The sequence below is a fragment of the Vespa velutina genome, chromosome 3 (genome assembly GCF_912470025.1).
Source record: "Vespa velutina chromosome 3, iVesVel2.1, whole genome shotgun sequence".
NCBI lineage: Eukaryota > Metazoa > Arthropoda > Insecta > Hymenoptera > Vespidae > Vespa > Vespa velutina.
Genome location: NC_062190.1, coordinates 2,054,034 through 2,077,611, shown reverse-complemented (window position 1 = coordinate 2,077,611; position 23,578 = coordinate 2,054,034). Strand labels below are relative to the sequence as shown.

At 29.2% G+C, this 23,578-nt stretch overlaps 1 protein-coding gene across 17 annotated transcripts in view; it reads left to right on the top strand.

Annotated features, from left to right (window-relative positions):
* LOC124947663 (potassium voltage-gated channel subfamily KQT member 1) overlaps positions 1-23,578 on the top strand; it is an 80,277-nt gene that overhangs the window by 26,838 nt on the left and 29,861 nt on the right. For 8 of the 17 annotated variants that reach the window (XM_047490141.1, XM_047490138.1, XM_047490140.1 and 5 more), the window contains exons 2-3: positions 369-3,010; positions 9,819-10,389. In XM_047490141.1, coding sequence (XP_047346097.1) covers positions 2,665-3,010; positions 9,819-10,389 — 917 coding nt within the window. In that variant the 5' untranslated portion in view covers positions 369-2,664. Of the gene's footprint in view, positions 1-368; positions 3,011-9,818; positions 10,390-23,578 lie in introns of those variants that run through there. The other 9 variants (XM_047490133.1, XM_047490128.1, XM_047490132.1 and 6 more) reach the window with 9 other exon arrangements.

Here is a 23,578-nt window from a genome sequence, read left to right as displayed (position 1 = left end):
TATATATATATATATACTCGAGAATCTAAGATTATATTTTATCGTCTTGGATATTAAAAGGACATCTTTCTAATACATGTATACATCTATATACATATGTATTATATGCATTGACGTATAACGTACCAAGATAATTCGAAAGAACATACCTCGTAATCGGAAAATTGAGGGAAAAGGAAGAAGCAAAGCTTAATCCGTGTCTTTTAGCAATAATATATATATATATATATATATATATATACATATATATATATACATATATATATATATATATACATATATATATATATATATATATATATATATATATATATATATATATATATATATAACCTGATCTTCTAATATTTTCGAATGCCCTTCTCAAGTTTTCAAAAGAACCTCTCAACGGAAATGAAAACTATGCTTAACGTTAAAAAAGATATAACTCGTTCACTCGTCTTACTTTCAAAAAGTGAAAATAAAAGAAGATGAAGAAATAATGTGAGTAGTTGCCCGAACGAACTTTGAGCAGTGCGAGGAAAGGTCAAAGGATATATACAGTTGTCATTAAGTTTCTGACCAACAACCAGTGTGGATAATATATGAACAGACACAAACGCATATAAATGTTTTTATACGTATACATTCACATGTATACATATATATGTGTATATGAGCGTGTGTGTGTGCGGGTGTGCATGTGTGTGTAATAGAGAGAGAGAGAGAGAGAGAGAGAAAGAGATTAATCTTTGCATTTAACGAAGAAGAGACAGAGATGAAACGAGATGGTGTATAGCGACGAATCGTTTCCCGATTCGATCAGACGAAAGAGTCTCAATTGAAATGACCAATCGCGAATTCGACTTTAATTTTGATCCTCTTCCTTTCTCTCTCTCTCTCTCTCTCTCTCTCTCTCTCTCTCTCTCTCCATCCATCTCTCCGTTTCTTTTTCTCTATTTACCCATCTTTATCTATCCATCGTTATTATCTGTGATTCTTCTTTTTCGTAAAGCAATAAACTAACCCGAATAAACAATTAATCGAAAGTGCATTAAAATCTCAACGCGTTCAATTAACATCTTCGTGTACTGTCACGCGCGAATCCAGAGGGAGATATATATATAGAGAGAGAGAGAGAGAAAGAAAGAAAGAAAAAAAGAGAGAGAGAGACAGACAGACGCACATATACATGCATCTACGAACAATTTTCCTGTCGTTTTTTTCTCTGTCGATTTATCCCCCTTCTCTTCTACTTTTCTCTCCCCGCTCTTCAAAGAAAAAGTTTTTCACGTGTCCAGAAGTTTTGAGTACATAGAAATACGAGATATAACTGTTATTAAAAAATAATTAATGAAGATAATCGATCGAGTGCTGTGAAATCGAACGATCACTATTTGTATGAAAAAAGAAGAAAAAGAAAGAGAGAGAGAGAGAGAGAGAGAGAAAGAAAGAGAGAGAGAGAGAGAATAAAAAAGAGAAAGAAAGATAGTAGGTCATCTACGAAATTTCAAATGTGACGAGTCGTTCCATCCTTGTTGTCGTTGTCGTCGTCGTTGTTTTTTTAGCGCTCGAAGGTGTTCACGTGATTTGTCGAGAGTAAGAAGACGACAACTCACCGAGAATGCGAACGTGGTGGTTGTCCTGGCGAACACGAAGAATCGGAAGCCATAATCTGTTGAAGAGAGTTTCTAGGTGAGAGAAACGTACAAATTAAGAGAGACTCTCGTCTAGAAGAGAACAGATAAAGTGGAGAAAGTGTTGAAAGGAACGAAGAAAAAGAAATAGAGAAAAATGACAATGAACGGAGGAATACCTTTTGCAATCTTCGAGAAAAATTGTAAAAGAGCAATCTGAAAGTGAAGAAAGATTAAATTCTGTGAAAATAAAGAATTGCTTGCAACTTTCTCTCTTCAGACGAGAAAAAAAGAGAGAGAAATAGAAAGAGAAAGAGAGAGAGAGAGAGAGAGAGAGAGAGAGGGAGAGAGATAGGAAATTTTTCGAAAAATGAGAAGAATAAGTTATCGTGAACATTACGCATGATGAGCCGGTTTATTGGTATCTCGAAGACTCAAAGTTCGTTTCATCATCGGTTTGGGGTGAAGCGTCTTTATCGATAGGAAGGGTGGTGGTTAAAGCTCGTGGGATGATCGCAAGAGACCGTCGTGGCAAGTGACGAAACGAGTGAAAAGTTCGTTCGAGTGTAATTCCTTCGATTATTGAAACTTTTTCTTCGATCACGTAGTCTCACGTAGTTGAAAATATATTGAAAGAGAAATATAGATAGATAAATCGAGAGAGAGAGAGAGTGAAAGAGTGAAAGAGAGAGAGAGAGAGAGAGAGAGAGAGAGAGAGAAAGAGAGAGAGAGAATGGAAAAGAAGTGGTACTATGATCCTGCTATCATGAATATCAACTATTAATTCTGAAATTTTAAATAACGTCTTTCTTATTAGAAAAAGCTCGTCGAAGTTCTTCTTTATTTATTTATTTATTTATTTATTTCTTTTTTTTAATAAATTGTCAGTAAGTTCGTGAACCATGAACGACGTTCGACGATTATCATCGATCAAAACGACGTCGAAATTCATCGACGTCGTTATCGTCGTCGTCGTTGTCGTCGTCGAAGAATTAAATAACGAGCATTTAACACGCTCATTGGCCATGAAGGTGAAGAGATCGTCGGGATGCTGCACGCTGTTATGCTAGGGAGTGGACCGGGACGCGGTAGACGCGAGTGGTATCCTGGATTTTATCTCCAAAGTCGTCGACTTGGCCGCAGGATGAATCGTGGCGAACAGGAAACTCTTTTTCGGCAGAGTCGACAATTGACTCGCATTGTACCATCGCACGAGGACCTTGTCCTTAGCGTCCTCAAGGCACCGATAAGTCAACAACAACAACAACAACAACAACAACAACAACAACAACAACACAGACAACATTATCGATATCACCAACATCAAACGCATTCGCAGGAACATCATTTCAACTGCCAAGCACATTCGGGTCATAGAAGGTGCAATCATTCAGGTACCTTCCTGCGTCATATTTCGTTTGACACGTTTGACACGTTAGATGCTGTGAGAGAGCAATCGTATTTTGTAGTTTTTTTTTTTTTCCTTTTTTTAAGAGTTATCACTTAAATATCTTTGAGATTAAAAATTCTGTGTCTTTCTTTTGAATATTTCATTGAAATATTTTTCAATAATTATTTTTATTTACTTTATTGGTATCGTTTGTAAAAAAATATATTTCTTATGTGTTGATTTCACACATCGGTGATATACTGATTGAAAAATATTGTTTTATAATTTTTCATGATAATAGAATGGCAATTTGAAAAGTATAATTTTAAGAAAGATACGTTCTATTTTTCTATTTTTTTACTTTATATGATTATTTTCAATGAAATTTTAAACACTGAATTCGCTATCATAATAGAATCGCAATTTGAAAAATGATATTTTAAAATAGAAACGTTCCTACTTTTTTTCTACTTCATATTATTATTTTCAATGAAATTTGATTTAAATTTACTTTTATAATGAAATAAAATCTGAAATATGAAATTTTTTAAATAGATGCGTGTGTTATATTACTCCTTATTGTTTGTATTTCATTTTATGCGATTATTTTCAATGAAATTTTGAATATTGAATTTGTTAATGATATTTGCCATGGCAGTCAACGTGTCGATTAAGAGCGCATCACACTCGATTGACTAATAAATACGAGCGTCAATAGAAAATCTCCCGCGAAAGTTCAGGTCGCTTTCGACGTTGCACGATAACAGATACGTTCGTGTTTCATCGTGTAGATATACACGGAAAACTTTTGAATTCATTCAAGAATATTAAGGGTTATATTTTGTCTGATGAGAGTGCTTCTCATTAAATTCAACGAACGTGCATATAATTATTTCGACGATATTTTAAGGATAAACGAAAGACATTGAAAGTCCAAAGTGATTTTTTTCTTATCCATTCCTTTGTTTTTATAATTCGTTATATATAGCATCATTTTTTTGATCGTTTTTTTTGTTTCTTTTTTCTTCTTGTTCTTCAATTAAATGTACACGTTGAATTCGTTTGTCATCGATATTCATTAAAATCGATGACCGTGTCTCATTTCCATGTAAATAGAATTTATATATTTTAACGATTCCGATCGAAAATTGACAAGCAACTATCATGAGTGTTCGTTAATTATTATCGTCAATATACATATATATACACATAAATATATATATATATATATATATATATATATATATATATGTATATATATACTTAGATATTATTTTCAATAGCTCACTTCGCGAATTCGTATTTTGAAAATATGCAGTATCGAGAGCGGCGACGTTTGAAAAATTGTCATGGAAGATTGAAATTAACGCTCGTGAAAGAAAAATTGCGTACTTGATGAAATTGAGTATCACCGAAACGATGCAACAACCGTCATATTCCCACTGATCGTTCGAATTGTATTTTCTCTCTATCTCTTTCTCTTTTTGTCTTTCATTTTCTCTTTCTCCATTTCTTTTACCTTCTATGATATTAAAACGAATGAATGAATAAACAACGAATCGTTTCAACGACAAAAATATACGCCTATTGGACGATATAATTTAATAACCAGTAGAACTAATAACTAGTAAAATCGTGAATATGATTTTATTATTTGGTTAGAAAATGAAAGCATTTCATTGAAAACTAGCGTACTGATGAGTACAATTGATAAATCTTTGTCAATTAATTTTATTCGTTTATTTATCGAGATCGAACAACATCGAGCGAATTTGCTACCATGACGAGGTAATAGGAAATTAATTAAATATCAATCGGTGTTATCGATGATGGTTTGAACATTGAATCGCTTTCATAGACTTACTTATTGAAATTATTAACGCTAATAACAACTTTCGATCTTTTTGCGTTTTATCTTTTAATAAATTTCTTTTCGACAATGGAAATATATTGCATGTATATATATATGTATGTATGTATGTATGTATGTATGTATGTATGTATGTATGTATGTATGTATGGATGGATGGATGTATGTATTTATATATATATATATATATATATATATATATATATATATACATATAAAATTTTGATAAGCGACAGATGGGATCGAAATTAAAAGCAACTGTTTTAAAGCATCCATACTTGTTACGTAAGAGTTGTCCATCAAATGGTACGCAATCATATAATTGATATTAAATGATTAATTGGGATATGTACGCTATTGACCTTCCATAGTTCCTGCCATAGTTCTATGCGATACTTTATGATACGTAACGTGAGTATTATGATTAGATTGGTGACATGGGAACGTAGACAGGTGGTAAACTTAAAAATAAGTCTACCAGGTTCGGTGAAAGTAATAAAAAGGAAATGAACAAGTGATTAAACCTTTTTAACGCATTTTTTATTGTTTTCTATGAAGAATAAATTTTGTATTTTCATAAGTAGATATAACTTGTAGAAAAAATCAATGGATATGTGGCTAAAATTTGAATAAAATTATGAGGTCGAATTGAACGAATGTAAATAATTGTAAAAATCAATTTTTTTTTTCTCGACTTCGTCAGATTTGGATTAGAAATGATAAAGGAAATTAAATAACAGAGAAAAAAAATACTGTTTTCGAAATTGTATTACATTTTATTTTTATTAATGTAGAATATTAATTTATTTGTTTTTGTTCTTGTTTTTTTTTCTTTTTTTTTTTTTCTTTTTTGTAAGTGTATGTATCTCCATTATATAGAAAATTTTAAGATTTTCTTTCAATCCCGTTGAAATCGTCGAAAAATTGATTTTTCGTCGAACATTGCATCGTGAAATAAAATATCGCTAACAAAATTATGATTCATCGCGGATGAGTTAACGAGAAGAAAAATTTTTTAAATATATATTTTAAAATAACTTTTATTTCAAATAAATTTATTTCAAATAAATAAACAATTATCAAACTACCAATCTCGTAATCAAATTGATCGAGCCCAAAAAAGAATTTAAATTTTATAAACATTTATTGCGCGACCTTTTCTTTTTAATTTGTTTCTTTTTTTTTCTCTCTCTCTCTCTCTTTTTTTTTTGTTTTATCCTGAAGAAACATCTACGAAATTATTGATGCAATGAAGTCTCATTTTCCGTTTAATGCTTAAGCTTATCATCCATAGAACGAACGCGTTAAAGTTTCCTTTGAAAGGAACCAACTAAGTATCACTATTTCCTTCTTCCTCCGCTCCGTTTCCGCTTCCGGTTTTCTTTTCCTTCCTTCGTTTCATCAGTTGGAAATTCCGATTAAAGGAAAAACGTTGAAAGCATCGACATCTTTGTTCGTCTCTTTTCGTTTCTTTTCTTTTCTTTTCTTCATGACTTTTTGTCTTTCTCCCTCTCTCTTCTCTCTCTCTTTCTCTCTCTCTCTCTTTCTGTCTTTCTCCCTCTCTCTTCTCTCTCTCTCTCCCTCTTTCTTTCTTTCTGTCTTTCTCCCTTTCTTTTCTCTCTCTCTCTCTCTCCCTCTTTCTTTCTTTCTTTCTCCTTCTTTCTTTCTCTCTCTTTCTTTTTCTTCGATTTTTTTACATTTCTTAGAAAAGATTCATGTATCTCTTCTTCAAGGCACTTTCGAATACATCCGTTGTACTGACTTACTTCTTTCGATCATCCTACGTTCTTTTCTTACTTACTTACTATTTTCTTCTTTCTTTCTTTCTTTCTTTCTTTCTTTCTTCCTTTACTTTTTTCTTTATATTTATAATAGAAAAGAAAAAAAAAATATGTGTTTGTACCGTCGAGATTTATCGAGAAAAGATATGTCACTTAGCGTATAATTTCGTTTCATTCATCAACAAAAAGAAAGAAAAGTAACATCCTAGTTGAATTATATATTTATTTATTTATTTATTTATTTATTTATTCATTCTATCATTCATGCATTCATTCATTTATTTATTATCTTTCGTATTTTTTTCGTCTCAATCTCTCGGTAATTCTCATCTCCTTTTCCTTTTCTTTTTTTTTCCCCCTTACTCCCTTGTTCTCGTAGGATATATCCAAGTGATGGATCAGTGTGAAAAATTAATCGGCCTAGAGGAAAATTGCTTTCGATTAGATTACATTCGTTCGATTGTGCATAAATATATATGTATATACACATACATATACATACATACATATGTGTGTGTGTGTGTGTGTGTGTGTGTGTGTGTGTGTATGTGTGTGGGTGCATGAGTGCGTATGTGTATAGACGTTATATCGATAAATGTAAAACGTATAATCATTTATCCCATAATTGTGTTTACTTTACCATACATATTCAGTTATTTGACAATACGAAAAAAAGGAAAAGAATAATGTACACGAATTTGCTTTCTTTTTTGTCTTTTTTTATAACAATAGGGTGAAGATGATGAGTAATGTTTAACAAAATTATGATAAAGATAACGTGTGATTACTGTGCGGCTAGTTATCATTTTGCTCTCTTTCTCTCTCTCTCTCTCTCTCTCTCCATTGTATTATATCTTTTATTTTAATTAAAAAGAAAAAATATAAAAAGATCAATACTTTAATTGAAAATTATAATAGTCTTATTATTAAGAATTAGAAGAAAAAAGTAATAATGTTTTTAACTCTCTATAACGCTATGTATAATTTTGAAATAACACGTTTATATATATCAAGTTTTTGCTAATAAAATTATTATTTCTTATCAAATGATTTTCTTAAGTATAAGTTCTACACAAAATAACATTGTAATATTCATAGAAGTTGTATTATAAGTTTCACGTAATGCATTATAATTTTTTTTATGTATTTTTTTTTTTTTTTTTAACAAAAAAAGAAAGATCAGATTACAATATATATTAATTTATATTGTTTATTAATTTATATTATGTAATCATGTTGAACTATATTAATGAAAATTTAACGTTAATATAAAGCGGTATATATAAGCCTTAATTTATTAATCGTTAATTTATTATAAGTTTATATTAGCGGTAACATTTTAAATGGTTGTTAAAATTTATATAAAATCCGTATAATTTTATTTTATATATATATATAAAATAAAAATGGATTATGGAGAGTTAAATATAGATAATACTTGAGATTCTTGCAAAATGACTTTAAGTATTCGATCAGTTTCATGAACTTTGGAAATTCTTTGCATATTTTTTGTTTTATTTGTCGATAATATTTTGCGGACGTGATAAAACACGCGAAAAAGCCACTTTTTACGAGTATCATACTTGATTCAAGCTGTAACAATACTTACGCATAGAATCGATTTACTTTCGCTTACATCTATATACATATGTACATACATACGAGATACATACATACATACATGCATACATCGATCTCATTTCTAGTTATATGAGCAACCACCACGATCGATTTTCTATGAGCCTGGGACGGAAGTCCATTACGATGAGGTCTTCGATTGAAGCTGGTTCGCTTCAATTATCTCCTACACGTTAAAGCCACTATCTCGAAGAAGGAATCGCTCCGGTAGGAATCTTTGTTGGATTATTTGTTGCATTTGTCATTCGAAATGATAGAGAGAGAAAGAGAAAGATCGTTCGTTAATATCGGATACATACCACAAAACGACGGGTTTCCTTCGATCGTTTCGTACAAAGATACGATTACTTGTTCATACAATGTACAATAGATAATATATGAGAGAGAGAGAGAGAGAGAGAGAGAGACGGGGGAAGGGAGAGAAAGGGATATATTCGTAGGGCTATATGTATATATATATATATATATATAGAAAGACGATAAGGCAGGTGTGGAGGATGTAGTTATTTAGAAGAGAATGATAAACAGTGTTTCGAGAGAAATGAAAGCGTAAATAAAGAGAAAGAACGTGTTCCAAGTAGATCAACAAATGGCCAGACCTAGTAGAGTATTAGACACAGAAAAGAAAAATGTAAGGAGCTTAAAACGAGAAAGTTAAGAAAGTGAGAGCGCCTATAAGGAATGAACATGTGTGTATGCGTGTTTGTGTACATGTACGTATATATGTATGTATATATATATATATATGTATATGTACATGTATGTATGTATATGTATATATATGTATGTATGTGTATATGTATGTATGCATGTGTATATGTATGTATGTGTATATGTATGTGTGTATGTATATTTCTATGTGTATTCTATAGAGAAATTTTTGAACACGCGTATTGTGTACAGCATGGCAGCTCATGTAAAATTTTACGGACTTGTTTTTCGTATAATGAAATTTTGTTGTAAATGTCAAATGATTTTCTTCTTTTTTTTTCTTTTCTTTTTACATATCAACCAATCGAATAAAGTATATTGATCGAATTAATTAATAGAGAAAGGGAAAAAATAAAAGATGGGACTAATAAAAAGAAAATATTTGAATATTATTTTTAAAAGTCGATAAAAAAAAGAAACTCAACCAAGTAGATCAAGCGGATTAATTAAAAACAAAAGAGGAGTAGATAAAAGACGTGATTGATAGAAAAAGAAAAAACAAGAATAAAATATTCGAATGTTTTTTTTTTCTTTTTTTTCTTCTTTTTTTTTCCTTTTCTAAAAATCTGATTAAGAGTAAAAAATCGATGTGAAAAGAGAAACGATGTGGTTAGATCTTTGGTTATTTACCGTATAGATAGATAAATGAAATATAAAAAAAATATTTAAGAGAAAAACGATACAAAATTAGGATATTTAATCGATCGATCGATCGATCGATCGAACGATCGAGCGATCAGTGGGACGGTCGGTATAATACGATAGCGCATATAACGTGCACAAAAGCTTGGCAATGTCCTGGAATTATCCAGGTGACGCGTACAACGAGAGTCTTCCACGAAGCAAGGACCAATGCTCTAGGCTCGCGGATAAGAGATGCAGTAGTAGCAGTTTGGCGGTATATGCTGCCCTTCAAGGTAGCGAGGATGAGCTCGCTGAGATTGAACATTGTCTTGAGTCGGAGGACGCGGCCTTGAAAACAGCAGAAAGCGAGACAGAAGACACCGAGGACAACGGTGCACCGATGGAAGAGCCACCCCCCTCGCCTACACGAAGATTCACATTTTTACGTCGTTTCCGTTCGCCACGTTTTGGCGAGGCGCATCACAAACGAGTTCCAACGCCTATGAAGAGAAAACATAGAAGAAAGAAAACCAAAGACGACATTATTGAGAACGAAGTGAATGGTGCCGAGGAAGAACCACCTAGTCCTGATCAAACTGGTGTACCTGATCCTTACTATCCCATTTATTTACCTATCGATCAGGCCTTCAAAGCAAAATACGTGTTCCATCATAAGAAGGGGAAAACTTTTCAAGAAAGACTTTATGTTTTTCTTGAACATCCCGGTGGATGGCTCTGCTTCGTCTATCATTTCACTGTGTAAGTACAGAAAACGATTCTTGTCATTCAAGAAATACACTTCCTTCTTTCTTCTTTTTTCTTTTTTTTTTTTCTTTTTTACTTTTTTTCCCCCATTTTTATTCTCAAATATTTTAAACCGATTACGTTATAACGTTTGTTACGTAAAAAAGGCGATTGTTTGTCCTCTTTGAAATTGATTAAATGTTTGGAATGAATAAAAAAAAAATAAAAAGAAATTAATGTATCGTGCAAATCTATCATAAAGAATTTCTCAAAAAATTGACTATCGATCGTAGAAAAGATGTGTGACAAGTACAAGTAGATATATTATTTAGAAAAAAATTGATAATGAATATCTTGTAGATGTTATCGATCTGTATGTACAAGAGACATATATAAAATAAAATGATATCAATTATTACATGATTTGATAGAGAAAATTTAGGTTAAAAGAGTATACAATAAATTGTTTATATGGAAGTTCTTTAAACAAATGTTTAACAAATTTATTTATCGTATAATAGATTAATTTTCTATCCATTCATTATTTCAAGGCACTTTAGATGTTAACGAAAAAGGATTGTCCAATTTCAAAGTGCAAGTGATCATAAAATATTATTTATGATCTACCCTCTACATAATAAATTTAAGAGGAGAAAAAACTTGGTGAAAATTCTGAAGAAGAAGAATTGGTCGTTCGATACTCGATCGTTCTTTTTTTTTTTTTTTTTTTTTTTTTTTTTTCTTTTCTTTTTATATATACCCACGTATCATGCATACCCTTATAAAAAGTGAAAACTATTTTCTAGATACCAATGACATTTCACTCGGAAAATTGGATCGGAAATAAATGGTTGTGTTGTCTATCGTATTCGAAATTTTATTGTTCGCGATTTCCTGTCCATTTCGATAAGATACGATAAGGTAAAAGCTTTGCGCCCAGATCTTCTGGAATATCCTTCGGGATTTTGGTAAAGGATAGAAAATCTTCGATTGAGGTTTGCGAAATCGATACGACGTTGACGATAACAAGAAAGAAAAACCGTCTGTTTTGCCTCTCTATTTTTTTCTTCTTTTTTTTTTTTTTTTTTTGTACGTTTTACCTATAAAATGATCGCTTTTAAGAGCATACTCTCGCTTTCTTTCTTGTTCGTATATCCTTTTTTATTTTTTCTTTCGTTATATATGTCGGATCAGAATTAGCTCACGGTGAGTAAGCTTCGAAAGCTTTGAATCAAACGGGAATACATATCTACATACATACGTTCCGTCGTTTACTGTTGAACGCTCGGCTGACTCTTCGGAATCGACCAAGCACGTAATCCGTCCTCGTGAATCCGAAACAGAGAAGCCAAGTGTGACTTTTGAAAATTCAACGAAATTCATTCGTACGTAATAACGTACAGTGAGTGACTTATGAACATATTCGAATATATAATATTTTCGAACTGAATAATATTTGACTCTGTCCAGTTGTATATTTATTTTATTGTATTTATTTTACAAATATAATGAAATAAATATTCTATCTTAGATATTTTATTATAAATTATTAAAATTTATTCTAATAAATAATAATATAACATATATACGTACAAAATGTACTGTATATACATATATATGTACAGGATGTAATTTTTTTTTTTTTTTTTTTTTTTTAATGATCTCAGCATATATACTACGAGTAAAAATAAAAGAAAAATATCATATAAAGAGCTACGAAAATTCTTTGTCAAGAAATTCATAATAAAAATACGAAATAACAAATCGATTGGTTCTCATTGGATATAATAAATATTATAAGATGAGATTGTCTGTATTTATTTAATGTGTCTATACGGGCTCTGTTATCGCTTAAGGTCGTTCCAAAGAATAAACGTGTTTTGTATTAATATCAATAATCAGTTAGTCGTACAATTTCATATCGATATGTCGCGAATATTTTCAGATCGTGAGTATGTCGCATATGAGTATCATATATCATATTATATTATATTATATCATATATTATATCATATATTATATCATATTATATCATATCACATCATTTCATTTCATTTCACGATTTTAACTAATGGTTAAATGTTCCAACTGCTGTATTGATATATCGACAAAAATTTTCTGGCATAATAGTTCTTAATCGCATTTGTGTTTGCGTACGAATTTATAAACAGAGATCAACATATTCCATAATTTAAGAGTATTCCAATAATATGTACACGTTCTTTAATGAAAATTTCATAACGTAAGATTTTAAGAGTCTTTAGTAAGAAAAATGACTGACTAAGAGAATTTTCAAATAATTTAACAACAATTTTTTTCTTATATTGAACTTTATTTATTCGAACAGAAAATAATACAATTTATACTTGTGTCGGTATTCAAGTATCATCATATCTTTTTTTGTTTGTCTGGTAAATCACGTAAATTTTTTTAACATAAAAAATCTTTTATATTAGACGTTACATTCTTTTTCTCTAACCATAGAAAGCCTTCTTTCGATCGTCTATACTTTTATTCTTTTTCGATGCGTTAAGCTTTTTCTAACTGTAACTAATAATCTACGGGATCTACATGCTTTATATAATTTTAATATCATATTTTTGTTTTTTAATTATTAATATCATATTTTTTTTGTAATTTTTTAACTTTGAATATCCTATTTATATAATTTAATTGTAATTTTAGACGTGTTAACATCATATATTCTCGTTAAATACATTGGACATCCATCATTTTCAAGCTATTTAATTATTTTGTAATTGATTTCAATAGTTTAGAACTACACGTTTTCATTTAGTTGCCATTGAGATAATTGGCTGTTGGAAATCGTGATAAAGATTAACCTATACAAGATTATTGTTATTATACAGAATTCATTTCGGTTGAAATCAGTTAAGTATACATAACATTGTATATAAATATCGCTACGAAACGTTTGTTCGAATAATAAAACTTTCGAGTAATAAAATATTTGAAAGTTAGAGGGTATTTGATTAATGGGAAGTTTCGAAAAAAAATTTACACGACAAAATTTACACGACAAAATTTACATGACAAAAATTTTAATACGCTTGAGGAATTGATCCGAAGATTTTGTGAGTACATTCATCTAAACGAAAAATGAGACGGACGTCCATTTTGAAATGTAATTGACACAGATAAATATCATCAATCTATTTTTATAATATATCGTATGAAAATAAGTCCCTGTCCCTTTGTTATTATTATTAAAACTTTTTAACGAAGCATTATTAGAGTCTATGTTTATACAATGTTATTATTATTATTATTATTATTATTATTATTATTATTATTATTATTATTATTATTATTATTATTATTATTCTCTTATTTTTACTCGTATGAATATAGCGGCATTGTTATGCGAAAAAAAAATAGATATACATTCTTGTATATAGGATATCCTATTTGAAGTTTTCCTAGATAATTATTTTTCAAAAATTAGATACATAGTTCATTTCAAAAAATGTTTTAAGAAAAAAAAAATTCAAAGCGATAAGAAATAGAAAATAAATATTCTAGACATCTTATCGTTGTAACAGATTGCCTGATTATATTATTTTTGTCATTCGCATAAGTTGTATCTAATAAAATATTTGAAAAAAAGTTTACTTACATTTTCTATCGCAGATACAAATTATAGGAATTTTAATTCTCAAGATGTTTCCTATGAAACATTTCTTTTTTTATTTATTATATTTTTATACAAAACGAATAAGTTAGATAACAATTTGGTTTCAATATTTATTCAAATTTCAAATTCATTAATGATTATTATCTATGAGTTTAATTATTGGATCAATTGAAATGAGAAACGATTTTTTTGAGAAAGGACATACGAACAATTGGGGTCATTATACGCAAGCTTTCGCGTGCTAATCCGTCGTTTCAAGAAAGCTTTTAAAACATTTTAACGCTTTCCATGATACTTTATAAAAAGTTCCATTCACCTGGCACGGTAAAGCTCGGATCTCGTTTATATAACCTTTCATGTAAACTCAAAATATCGTATAGGAAATATCGTAGCGAATATTCGATATACCTACTATACATTTACAATATCTTACACGCGTAGATACATCTATCTATATATGTGTATATATATATATATATATATATATATATATATTATATAGGTAAGTATGTATGTGTGTATATAATATCTGGGCAGATATTATAGGTATAACCATAATCGCATTGCTATCACAAGTGGTTTTCGTGAATGCAACGATCGTGAGTACACTTAACGCGAAATGCGGTTAAGCCGAATGTCGGTTAATATCATTTAAATCGTCGGCCATAAAAATCTTAAAATAACTTCGCCCTTCGTTATTTCTTGCCGATCAATTCGTTAAATTGGTCATTACTCATGTATAAAATCTGAAAAAAATCCATCTTAAAATATAAATATGCAATATCTGAAATAAATAAATAAATCAAAAAACATGAAGCATATATATATATATATATATATATATATATTATAAATTTATGAAAAATTAAATTATACAATAAGTTTTATTATTCGCGATATTGTAAACAATTAGGTTTTAACTTTTACGATCTCGCATTTTATATCATAGTTGGATTTATTTTTCAATTATATACAATAATGATATCGATTTGACGACGAATATAAAATGTAAAGGAAAAGAAAAACATTTGGATGAAACAGATCGTATCATTTCGAATTTTCGATCTCCTTTTATAATTAACGATGGCTCGCGTGAGTTATCACTTTATCAGGTAGCATAAATCGTTGGAAAACAATGATTACAGTTAACGACGAATATTTTTTATTTATTTATTTATCTCTCTCTCTCTCTCTTTTTCTTTTCTATTGTTTTTTTTCCACTCAAAATCGATAATACGCTTAGATCGTAAAGTTGATTGACACGATCCTGTTAATTCTTCGTATACAATTGTTTTTTATTGAAACTGTTAGAAACTGTTGTAGAAAAAAAAAAGAAAAAAATTAGAAAAAGGACTGAAAAAATAAAAGAAGGATTGAAAGAGATCTTTTATCTCTGTTCGAGCTAGATGGAGAGAGACAAAAAGAGAGAGCAAGAAAAGAATAAACGATTAAATTTAATCGATTGATCATTTGATGTGATAATAATGATATCCATAGTAATACTGCAAATATCAAATAAAACATAAGAGAAAACAACTTAAAACGATATGTGCATCCGTAGGTTCCTAAAGTAGTATCATTCATGGGACATTTTCTTTCATGCATTATTCAAAACGATGTACTTCGTTTTGTCTCCTCTTCCTCTTCCTACTTCAACATAACATTCTCTCTCTCTCTCTCTCTCTCTCTCTCTCTCTCTCTCAGCAAGTGACACGAATTTTGAAATAATTCTCCTCTTGAACTTTCGACGTTGAAGATACCGCGTCGGTTCATCGATCGAACCGAAAGAAATACGAATGTTACCGAAATTTTTGTTTTGTATTTCTTTTTATTTTTTCTCCTTTTCATTTTTCTTCTTCTCTCCTTTTTTTTTATATATTCTTATTTCCTTTCTATTTTTTCTTTTTTTTTTTTTTTCCTTTTTTTATTTTTTCGATGTACTGCTGACGCATCGTAAATCGCAAATCGTTCATAAAGTACTTTCCTCTACTTCCTTCTCCTCCTCCTCCTCCTCCTCCTCCTCCTTCTCATCCTCCTTCTCCTTCTCCTTCCGTTTAGAAAATGAAAAATTCCATTTCATTTTTACTTTTTTTTTATAGATCGTAAAAAAGTATATATACCCGTGCAATCGAAAAACTCGTAGATATCTACATTCACTTACTCTTACCATTAAATTACATTTATTTTCGTAGTATAATATGCATAACCGTGAGCCAAAATCGGTAGCGATAATAAAGTTCGATATCGTATTTTCGTCACAGGAGCAAGACGTTAAGGTACGATAGGAAATTGCAACGGAAGTGTCTTTCATTTTACTCTCGGTACTAGCGTCGCCATATCGCGAACGTGCCATTCATTTCCGGAAACGTGTATCTATTTTTCCTTCGGACCGAGACTAGTTTCTAGTTCGTAGTTTTTTTTTGTTTTTTTTTTTCATCCTTCTTTTCCTTTTCTCTTTGAATACGAAAAACGTAACATCATGTAACAGAAACGTTGTACATTTTTTTTTTTTTTCAAAAAGTTACTTTTTCATTCTTCATGTCATCGCGTTTAATAAATTATAATATTATTTTTAATTCATTCTTATCAATTGAATCTTTAATACATGATTTTTTTTTTCTTTTTTTTTTTTCTTTTTTTAATTATACTTTTAGGAAATAATATTATACCGTTTAGTTAATTTAAAAAATTGTGCGAAGCAATGAAGAAAAAGAAAAATTCATCGATCATAATTTTGTCTACGAAACTTTAATAAAAAAAAAAAAAAAAAGAAAAGGAAAAAAAAAAAAGAAAAAAAAATTCTCATATACATTAATATCTTTAATATTTTCTATCAATCGATCGATCGTTTCAATCATTTTGAAATTTATTTTATTTCATCTATAGAAATAATCATATCGTGTTGTTTCGAAATAACAAGAATTCTTTATTCATATTAATAATTAATATTAAAAGATATTTCAAATGATAGAAACTTTCCCTTTGACTCATTCTGTATAGTTAGGAACATATAATAGGTTACACCAGGAAACACGTACACGTTCAGATTGATCTATCAATAACGGTAGCCCGGGATCTATTCGACTGTCATTCGGATATCGCGGGTGGTTTATCTCGTCTGGCGAAGTTGATTATTTGCTTGGCATTTAGCGTAGTACGAAGTGAGTTCACATTGCTACCCCCTCCTCCTCCTCCTCCTCCTCCTCTCCTCCTTGCCGCCTCTTGCCACCCAACACCCATCACCCATCAACTCCTCACTCCAACCCCTTCCTACCCTCCGAAGAGTATAGCAATAGCGATTGAGCTCGAATGGCTACTTCAGCACATTGCTCTCTTCGATCTCCTTGAATTAATTACCCTTAATAGTATTAGTTGCTCGGATTTCTACCATTTCGAGATACTAAACGAAAACGATCTAAGTTTGTTCCTCGTATTTGATATTAACCTATATTAAAGATATAACGTATTTAACTCACACACACACACATATATTTTTCTTTATTATATTTTTTCTGTTTTCTTTGTATTCTTTTTTTTCTTTCTTTTTTTTTTTTTTTTTAGAAAACTTCGTAAAAGTAAATTCTTTTTCAGCAATTTCTTTTCGGTTTCATATTATCTCTTTTTTTTTTCCAGAAATAATTTTACTCGTTTATTGAACGTGAAAGAATATATGTACATAAATATATACGTAAATAAGACTACAAACGCGTGTATGCGTGTATATGTTTGTATGGTATTAATATTTATAATAAATTGCGTGGGATACGAATTTCATATGAATAAAAAGAAAAAACAAAAAAGCAAAAAGAAATAAAAAAGAAAAGAGAGAGAGAGAGAGAAAGAGAAAATAAAGACACGCCACCATTAATAAGAATAATTCTAATGTGTGCTTTGCCCTACTTTTTCGAGCACAGACTGTTATTAGATCCGATCTATATATGTATGCAAGACTGGTCGCGTGTCACCTGTTATTTTTAGATTTAAACCATTGGCCGCCTTCATAATTGGAACTTTTACTCGTTAACTTTGATCGTATAGTGTCGTGTCTTCGAATCGACAAATTTTTATCTTTCATAGAGAGACCATAAGGCGAACAAATCAATATATTTTCAAAATGATCGTTGATAGGGCAAAAAAAAAAAATAGAAAAAAAGAGAAGGGAAGAAAGAAAATAATATCGTGCTTCGAAACGACGTTTTTAAATTGATACAATCGTTCGTTCGAATGATATACGTTTAAAATAAAAAAAAAGAAAATCAACTTTCGAAGGAGAAAATGCAAAAAGTACGCGACTCATTCACGGATGAAAACTGATCTACCACTACTACGGGTCACGTGACACGTAGTATTTTTTCTACGCATTCCTATGTCGTCTTCTTCATGGCCAGTTCTGGGAATTTGTCTGAACGAATTAAATACCAGCGTGCGTGTGTATGTGTGTATGTGTGTGTGTGTCCACGTGTATATGAGTACGTATGTGTATATATGTAAAAATCAGTTATCATCTCTCAACTAAACAAATTTTCTTTTTAATTTATTTTTTAACGTCGTACGATCAATGATTAGGCTTTTAACGGATTACTTTTATTGGATTTGAAATAATTTGTATATGTATAAATAGAAGCAAACATAAAAAAAAAAATAGCAGGCAGATAAAATACATAAAATGTATATATAAGTAATATATTAAAAAAAGATATATATATATATATATATTTATTTATTTATTTATATATAAATACGTAGATATATAAAAAATATTCGTGTATAAATAACAGTTAAAAAAAAAGAACGAAAGTTGATGAATCATCATTTTTCCTTTTCTTTCAATTGGCTCTATATAGGGTAAACGACCTAGTTATTGAACGCTTAAGACCATAGTTCAAGAAAAATGTCATGTGACTATGTTCGACGTTTTTTTAACTTTGCCTGAGGGAACTATTATATTATCAAGGAAGATTAAAAGAATGCAGCAACGTAATATGGATTAAAAAAGAAATTAATTTTTAACCTTATAAAATTATAAAGATAAACAATAAAAGGTTTATTAAATGGAAAACAAATTTAATTAATTTTTTGCATTTTGACAATTACTGTAGAATGAAAAATAAACAGAAAATAAAAAGAATCACATATCATAATTTTTTTTTATATATGTGTGTGTATGTATATAAATATATAATAAATGCAATTAACGTAACAAAATAGCTCAATTAACCTTTTACCTTAATTATATTGCGTCAACAATGTATTTTGACAATTAATATAAAATTATAAATATAATAAAAAATTAAATATCATTTTATTTAATAATATCATTTACATAATTAAATTTAATATCATTATAAATATTTAGTTGCTTTTTACTTATTGCTAAAATAATGTCTTTTGTGGCGAAATAAAATATAAAACTTTAATGAAAGGAAATTAATGTTCAATAACTAGAATACGTTGGTTTTTATTTTTTATTTTTTTTAAACAAAGAAGAATAACTCTAAGAAATTAGATGAATCCAGAAGTTGATGAATTATTACATAGATAAGAGTGATAATCTGTTCAAAGACGGTTTTCTTTTTTTTATTTTATTTGTAAAATTAATGAACATTTAATGACATTTTTTGATTTTACTATAACATTTCAGAGTAAATAATATGCTTATTTCAAATGATTTTAAAGTAAGCGCTAATGTTAATTTATAAATAATCAATCGTAGACGGTATTTTAAATATTGACAAAGAAAGCTTTCATTATTTATTTAAAGAAACTAAAAAACGAATTCATCCAGGCATTTTGAATTGAATCTGAATATTAACAATAAAGAAGGAGATATTTTACTTATTAGCCAATTTATATGAATTTTTTCATTTTTCATTATTTTTCTTTTTTTTTTTTATGAGTTCAGTAATTACGCTTCAAATAAATACCATTAATTGAACCACATTAACTCTGTATATTTTACATTAATAACGCACGTGTAATATAAACCAATACATATCGAAAATACATAAGAAATTAATACTTGTAATTCACTTTTTTTCTTTTGGTTAAAAAAAAAAAAAAAAAAGAATTATATGATGTAAAAAAAACTTATAGTATTACTTACAGTTACTAGACTATACTATTTATAACTTATACACAGTGAAACGTTTGAATATGAACAAACAATTAATTTTCTTACGAAACAATGTGATAAGACTTAAAAAAAAAAAAAATATATATATATATATATGCACGTATATAATAGAGACAGAGATAGAAACAGTGAGAGAGAGAAAGAGAGAGAAAGAGAGAGAGAGAGAGAGAGAGAGAGAGAGAGAGAGAGAGAGAGAGAGAGAGAGAGAGAAAGAGAGATGATTTCATATTCACAACTATATGTACGTTATAGATGGTTAAATATATAGGTATATTAATTGTGAAAAAAATAAAAATAAAAATAAATAAAAATAACAAAAAGTAAACCGCAAAGAAGAATGGAAAATAATAGCTTGAAAAAGAAAAGAGGCCGCATTATATATCGTTTTTCATGAAATTGTCCTTGAACGGAAGCACAATCGATGCTTGTCTCTTTTTTGCTTGTTTCTCACGAGGGGTGCCCACACCGATCACTCTTCCATTCTCACTGGCATTACCGATGGAAATGTTGAAAAAAGAGATGTAGGCAATTATCATAGTAGGTCGATGAAGGTGACCCGAGTGTGTTCTATGGTAGACCGGAGATTGTACATCGGAATTATAGGCCTCTGGCACGCCATCTTAAAGTGTATTTCACGGTAACCACCTTCGTTAACGCCCGAGCTGTAGCGTTACTTAACGAGCTAACGCTCGATAATAAATTACTCTTACGAGTGACTAGAATCATTGTAGGAATCTACGACAGCAATTAACGTACTCTTCTCTCTCCGTATATGAGGAAGTGTTTTTCTTTTTTTTTCCTTTCCCCCTTTTTTCTTTTTTCTTTTTTCTTTTTTCTTTTTCTTTCGTTCACGAAGTTCTGTATCCGTTTATCGAAGTTTTGCTAGAGTTATAAATATTATTAGATCTACGAAAAACTTTTGTTCATACGGTTGAGAATTATATTTAAATATATACATATATATATATATATATATATATATATATATATTATTTTTAATAATATATTGAATTATTTTCAATTATTCGGAAATAAAAATTAATTTTTGCTTTACAATCGTTTTCAATTATTTCCAAATAATTTATTTCTTTGTTTAATTGTTTTCGCGTAAAATTGATTTTTTTAAATAATTTTTAAATAAAAGAGCAATTAAACAAACAAAACGTTTCGATATACCTAATGTATATACTTATATATTTAATAATATATATATATTATTTTTAATAATATATTTTTTCGAATTATTTTCAATTATTTGGAAATAAAAATTGATTTTTGCTTCTCAATCGTTTTCAATTATTTCCAAATAATTTATTTCTTTGTTTAATTGTTTTTGCGTAAAACTCATTTTTTTTAATAGTTTTTAAATAAAAGAACAATTAAACAAACAAAACTTTTCGACAGACCTGATGTATATATGTACATATATATATTTATTTTTATAGAGAGTTAAAAATCTTCTTTTTTTTCTTTTATTTTCTTTTATTTTATCAATAACGATCGATAATTGTGAGTATCTTAAAAGTTATTAGGTTCGTTTCAAAATTTGAAATTTTTTTTCTGTAATATATAAATTTCATTGTTAAAGTTAAACGAATCTTAAAATGAAAAAATGAAACGTAAAAAAAGAAAAAGAAAAGAAAAGCCAGGAACTTTTCAAATAGTCCTTGCATTTCGAGTTGTTTTATTTTTCATAAATTTTTTCTAAAATTTAACAGAAAACTGCATGTTCTGCGTTGAAAGTTATCACTTTCTTTATTATTAGTAGATACATTATGAAGTTAATTAGAATAATCGTTCTACTTCATTGATCAGTACCGACATCATTAATTTGATGTACTTTGTATTTTATGAAGTTGTTGATTAGTTAGTCGATCATGTTTGTTCATAGGTCATCAGATTAGTGTCAGATGATTAATTTTACCTACTTTCTATCGTATGGATTTAATCATTATAATCATTTTATTTCACGTCTCATATAATATAAGTTGTGAATTATTTTAAATGGATATTCTCTCGTTATCGTTAAATACTTTATTTAACAATTAATTATTTTGGCAGTTGCTTTGAATCGACCTTCATTTAATGAAGTATAAATTTTATTATTATTATTACCGTTATTATTATTATTATTATTATTATTATTATTATTTATTACTTTTTGTTTTAAGCTTCTTTGACAATCATTTACATATTTTTCGTAAAGCACAAAGTTGAGAAATGAAATAAATATTATTAATAAGCAAAATGATTTCATAGTAACTAAAACGAACATCATTTTAATTATGATTTAATATGTGAAGCGTTTAGATTAATCAATAACATTAAATTTCTTGATTAGACTTTAATTAGAAAATATCTAATTTACAAAAAAGTATTTAAAAGAGATTTTTGAATGCTATAGAAATTATCAAAACATTATCTTAATATCTACACACATACACATAGAAAGAAGGAGAAAGAGAGAGAGAGAGAGGGAGAGAGAGAGAAAGAAATATATATATATATAAAATATCAAGAATAATTCAAAATATATGGAACGATTGCTATCAAATCGATTGAAAATTTATCGGGAGATTAATCGGATTAAACTTTTTATTACGATCGATAAGATCGCATTAAAGTTTATAACTTGGTCTTCGTTTTCTTGCAAAGTTATTGTTATCCTTCCTCGTCACACTTCGTCCTTGTTTGACAGTTTCTCTTTAGCGTGAAAATAACATTGTACTTATATGCACTGTCATGCGCTAGCTGTGGCCTTTCCAAAAGTAAACTTTCCGCATGCGGCATTAAAACACGATCTTTATCGTTGTTCGTAGTCACGTTGTGTTTTAACAAAATATATAGGTATATCTCTATACATTCGCATAAGTATGAATGGAGGAACGCATTGTTTGAACTTTTCTTTCTCTCTCTCTCTCTATCTCTCTCTCTCTCTCTCTCTCTCTCTCTCTCCCCTTACCTTTTCCTCTCCTTCTCACTCTCCCTCTCACTCTTCCCTTATCTCCTTCTGTGTCTTTTTCTCTCCCTCTCTCTCTCTCTCTCTCTCTCTTTCTCTCTTTTTCTTTCTCTCTCTCTTTAGCAAGTTCCAAAGGATATTTTTATACGCTATGCACAGAGGACGTTCGTAACCTTGATCAATAGACAATATGCGTAGTTGTGAATACGATGTTATTCTTGTCAGTAGTAGAGTAACCATTACTACCAGCTAAAATACAAACGTTATGTTTTGCGATATCTAGGGAAAAGGAATCGATAAGTACGAACGACGGCTTTCCTTTTTTTTTTCTTCTTCTTCTTCCTTCTACCCCGGCTAATGGCTCTTTGAAGCTCGTGTATGTATATAAATACTTATCTACACATTGTACGTATATATATATATATATATATATATATATATGTATATATACATATAG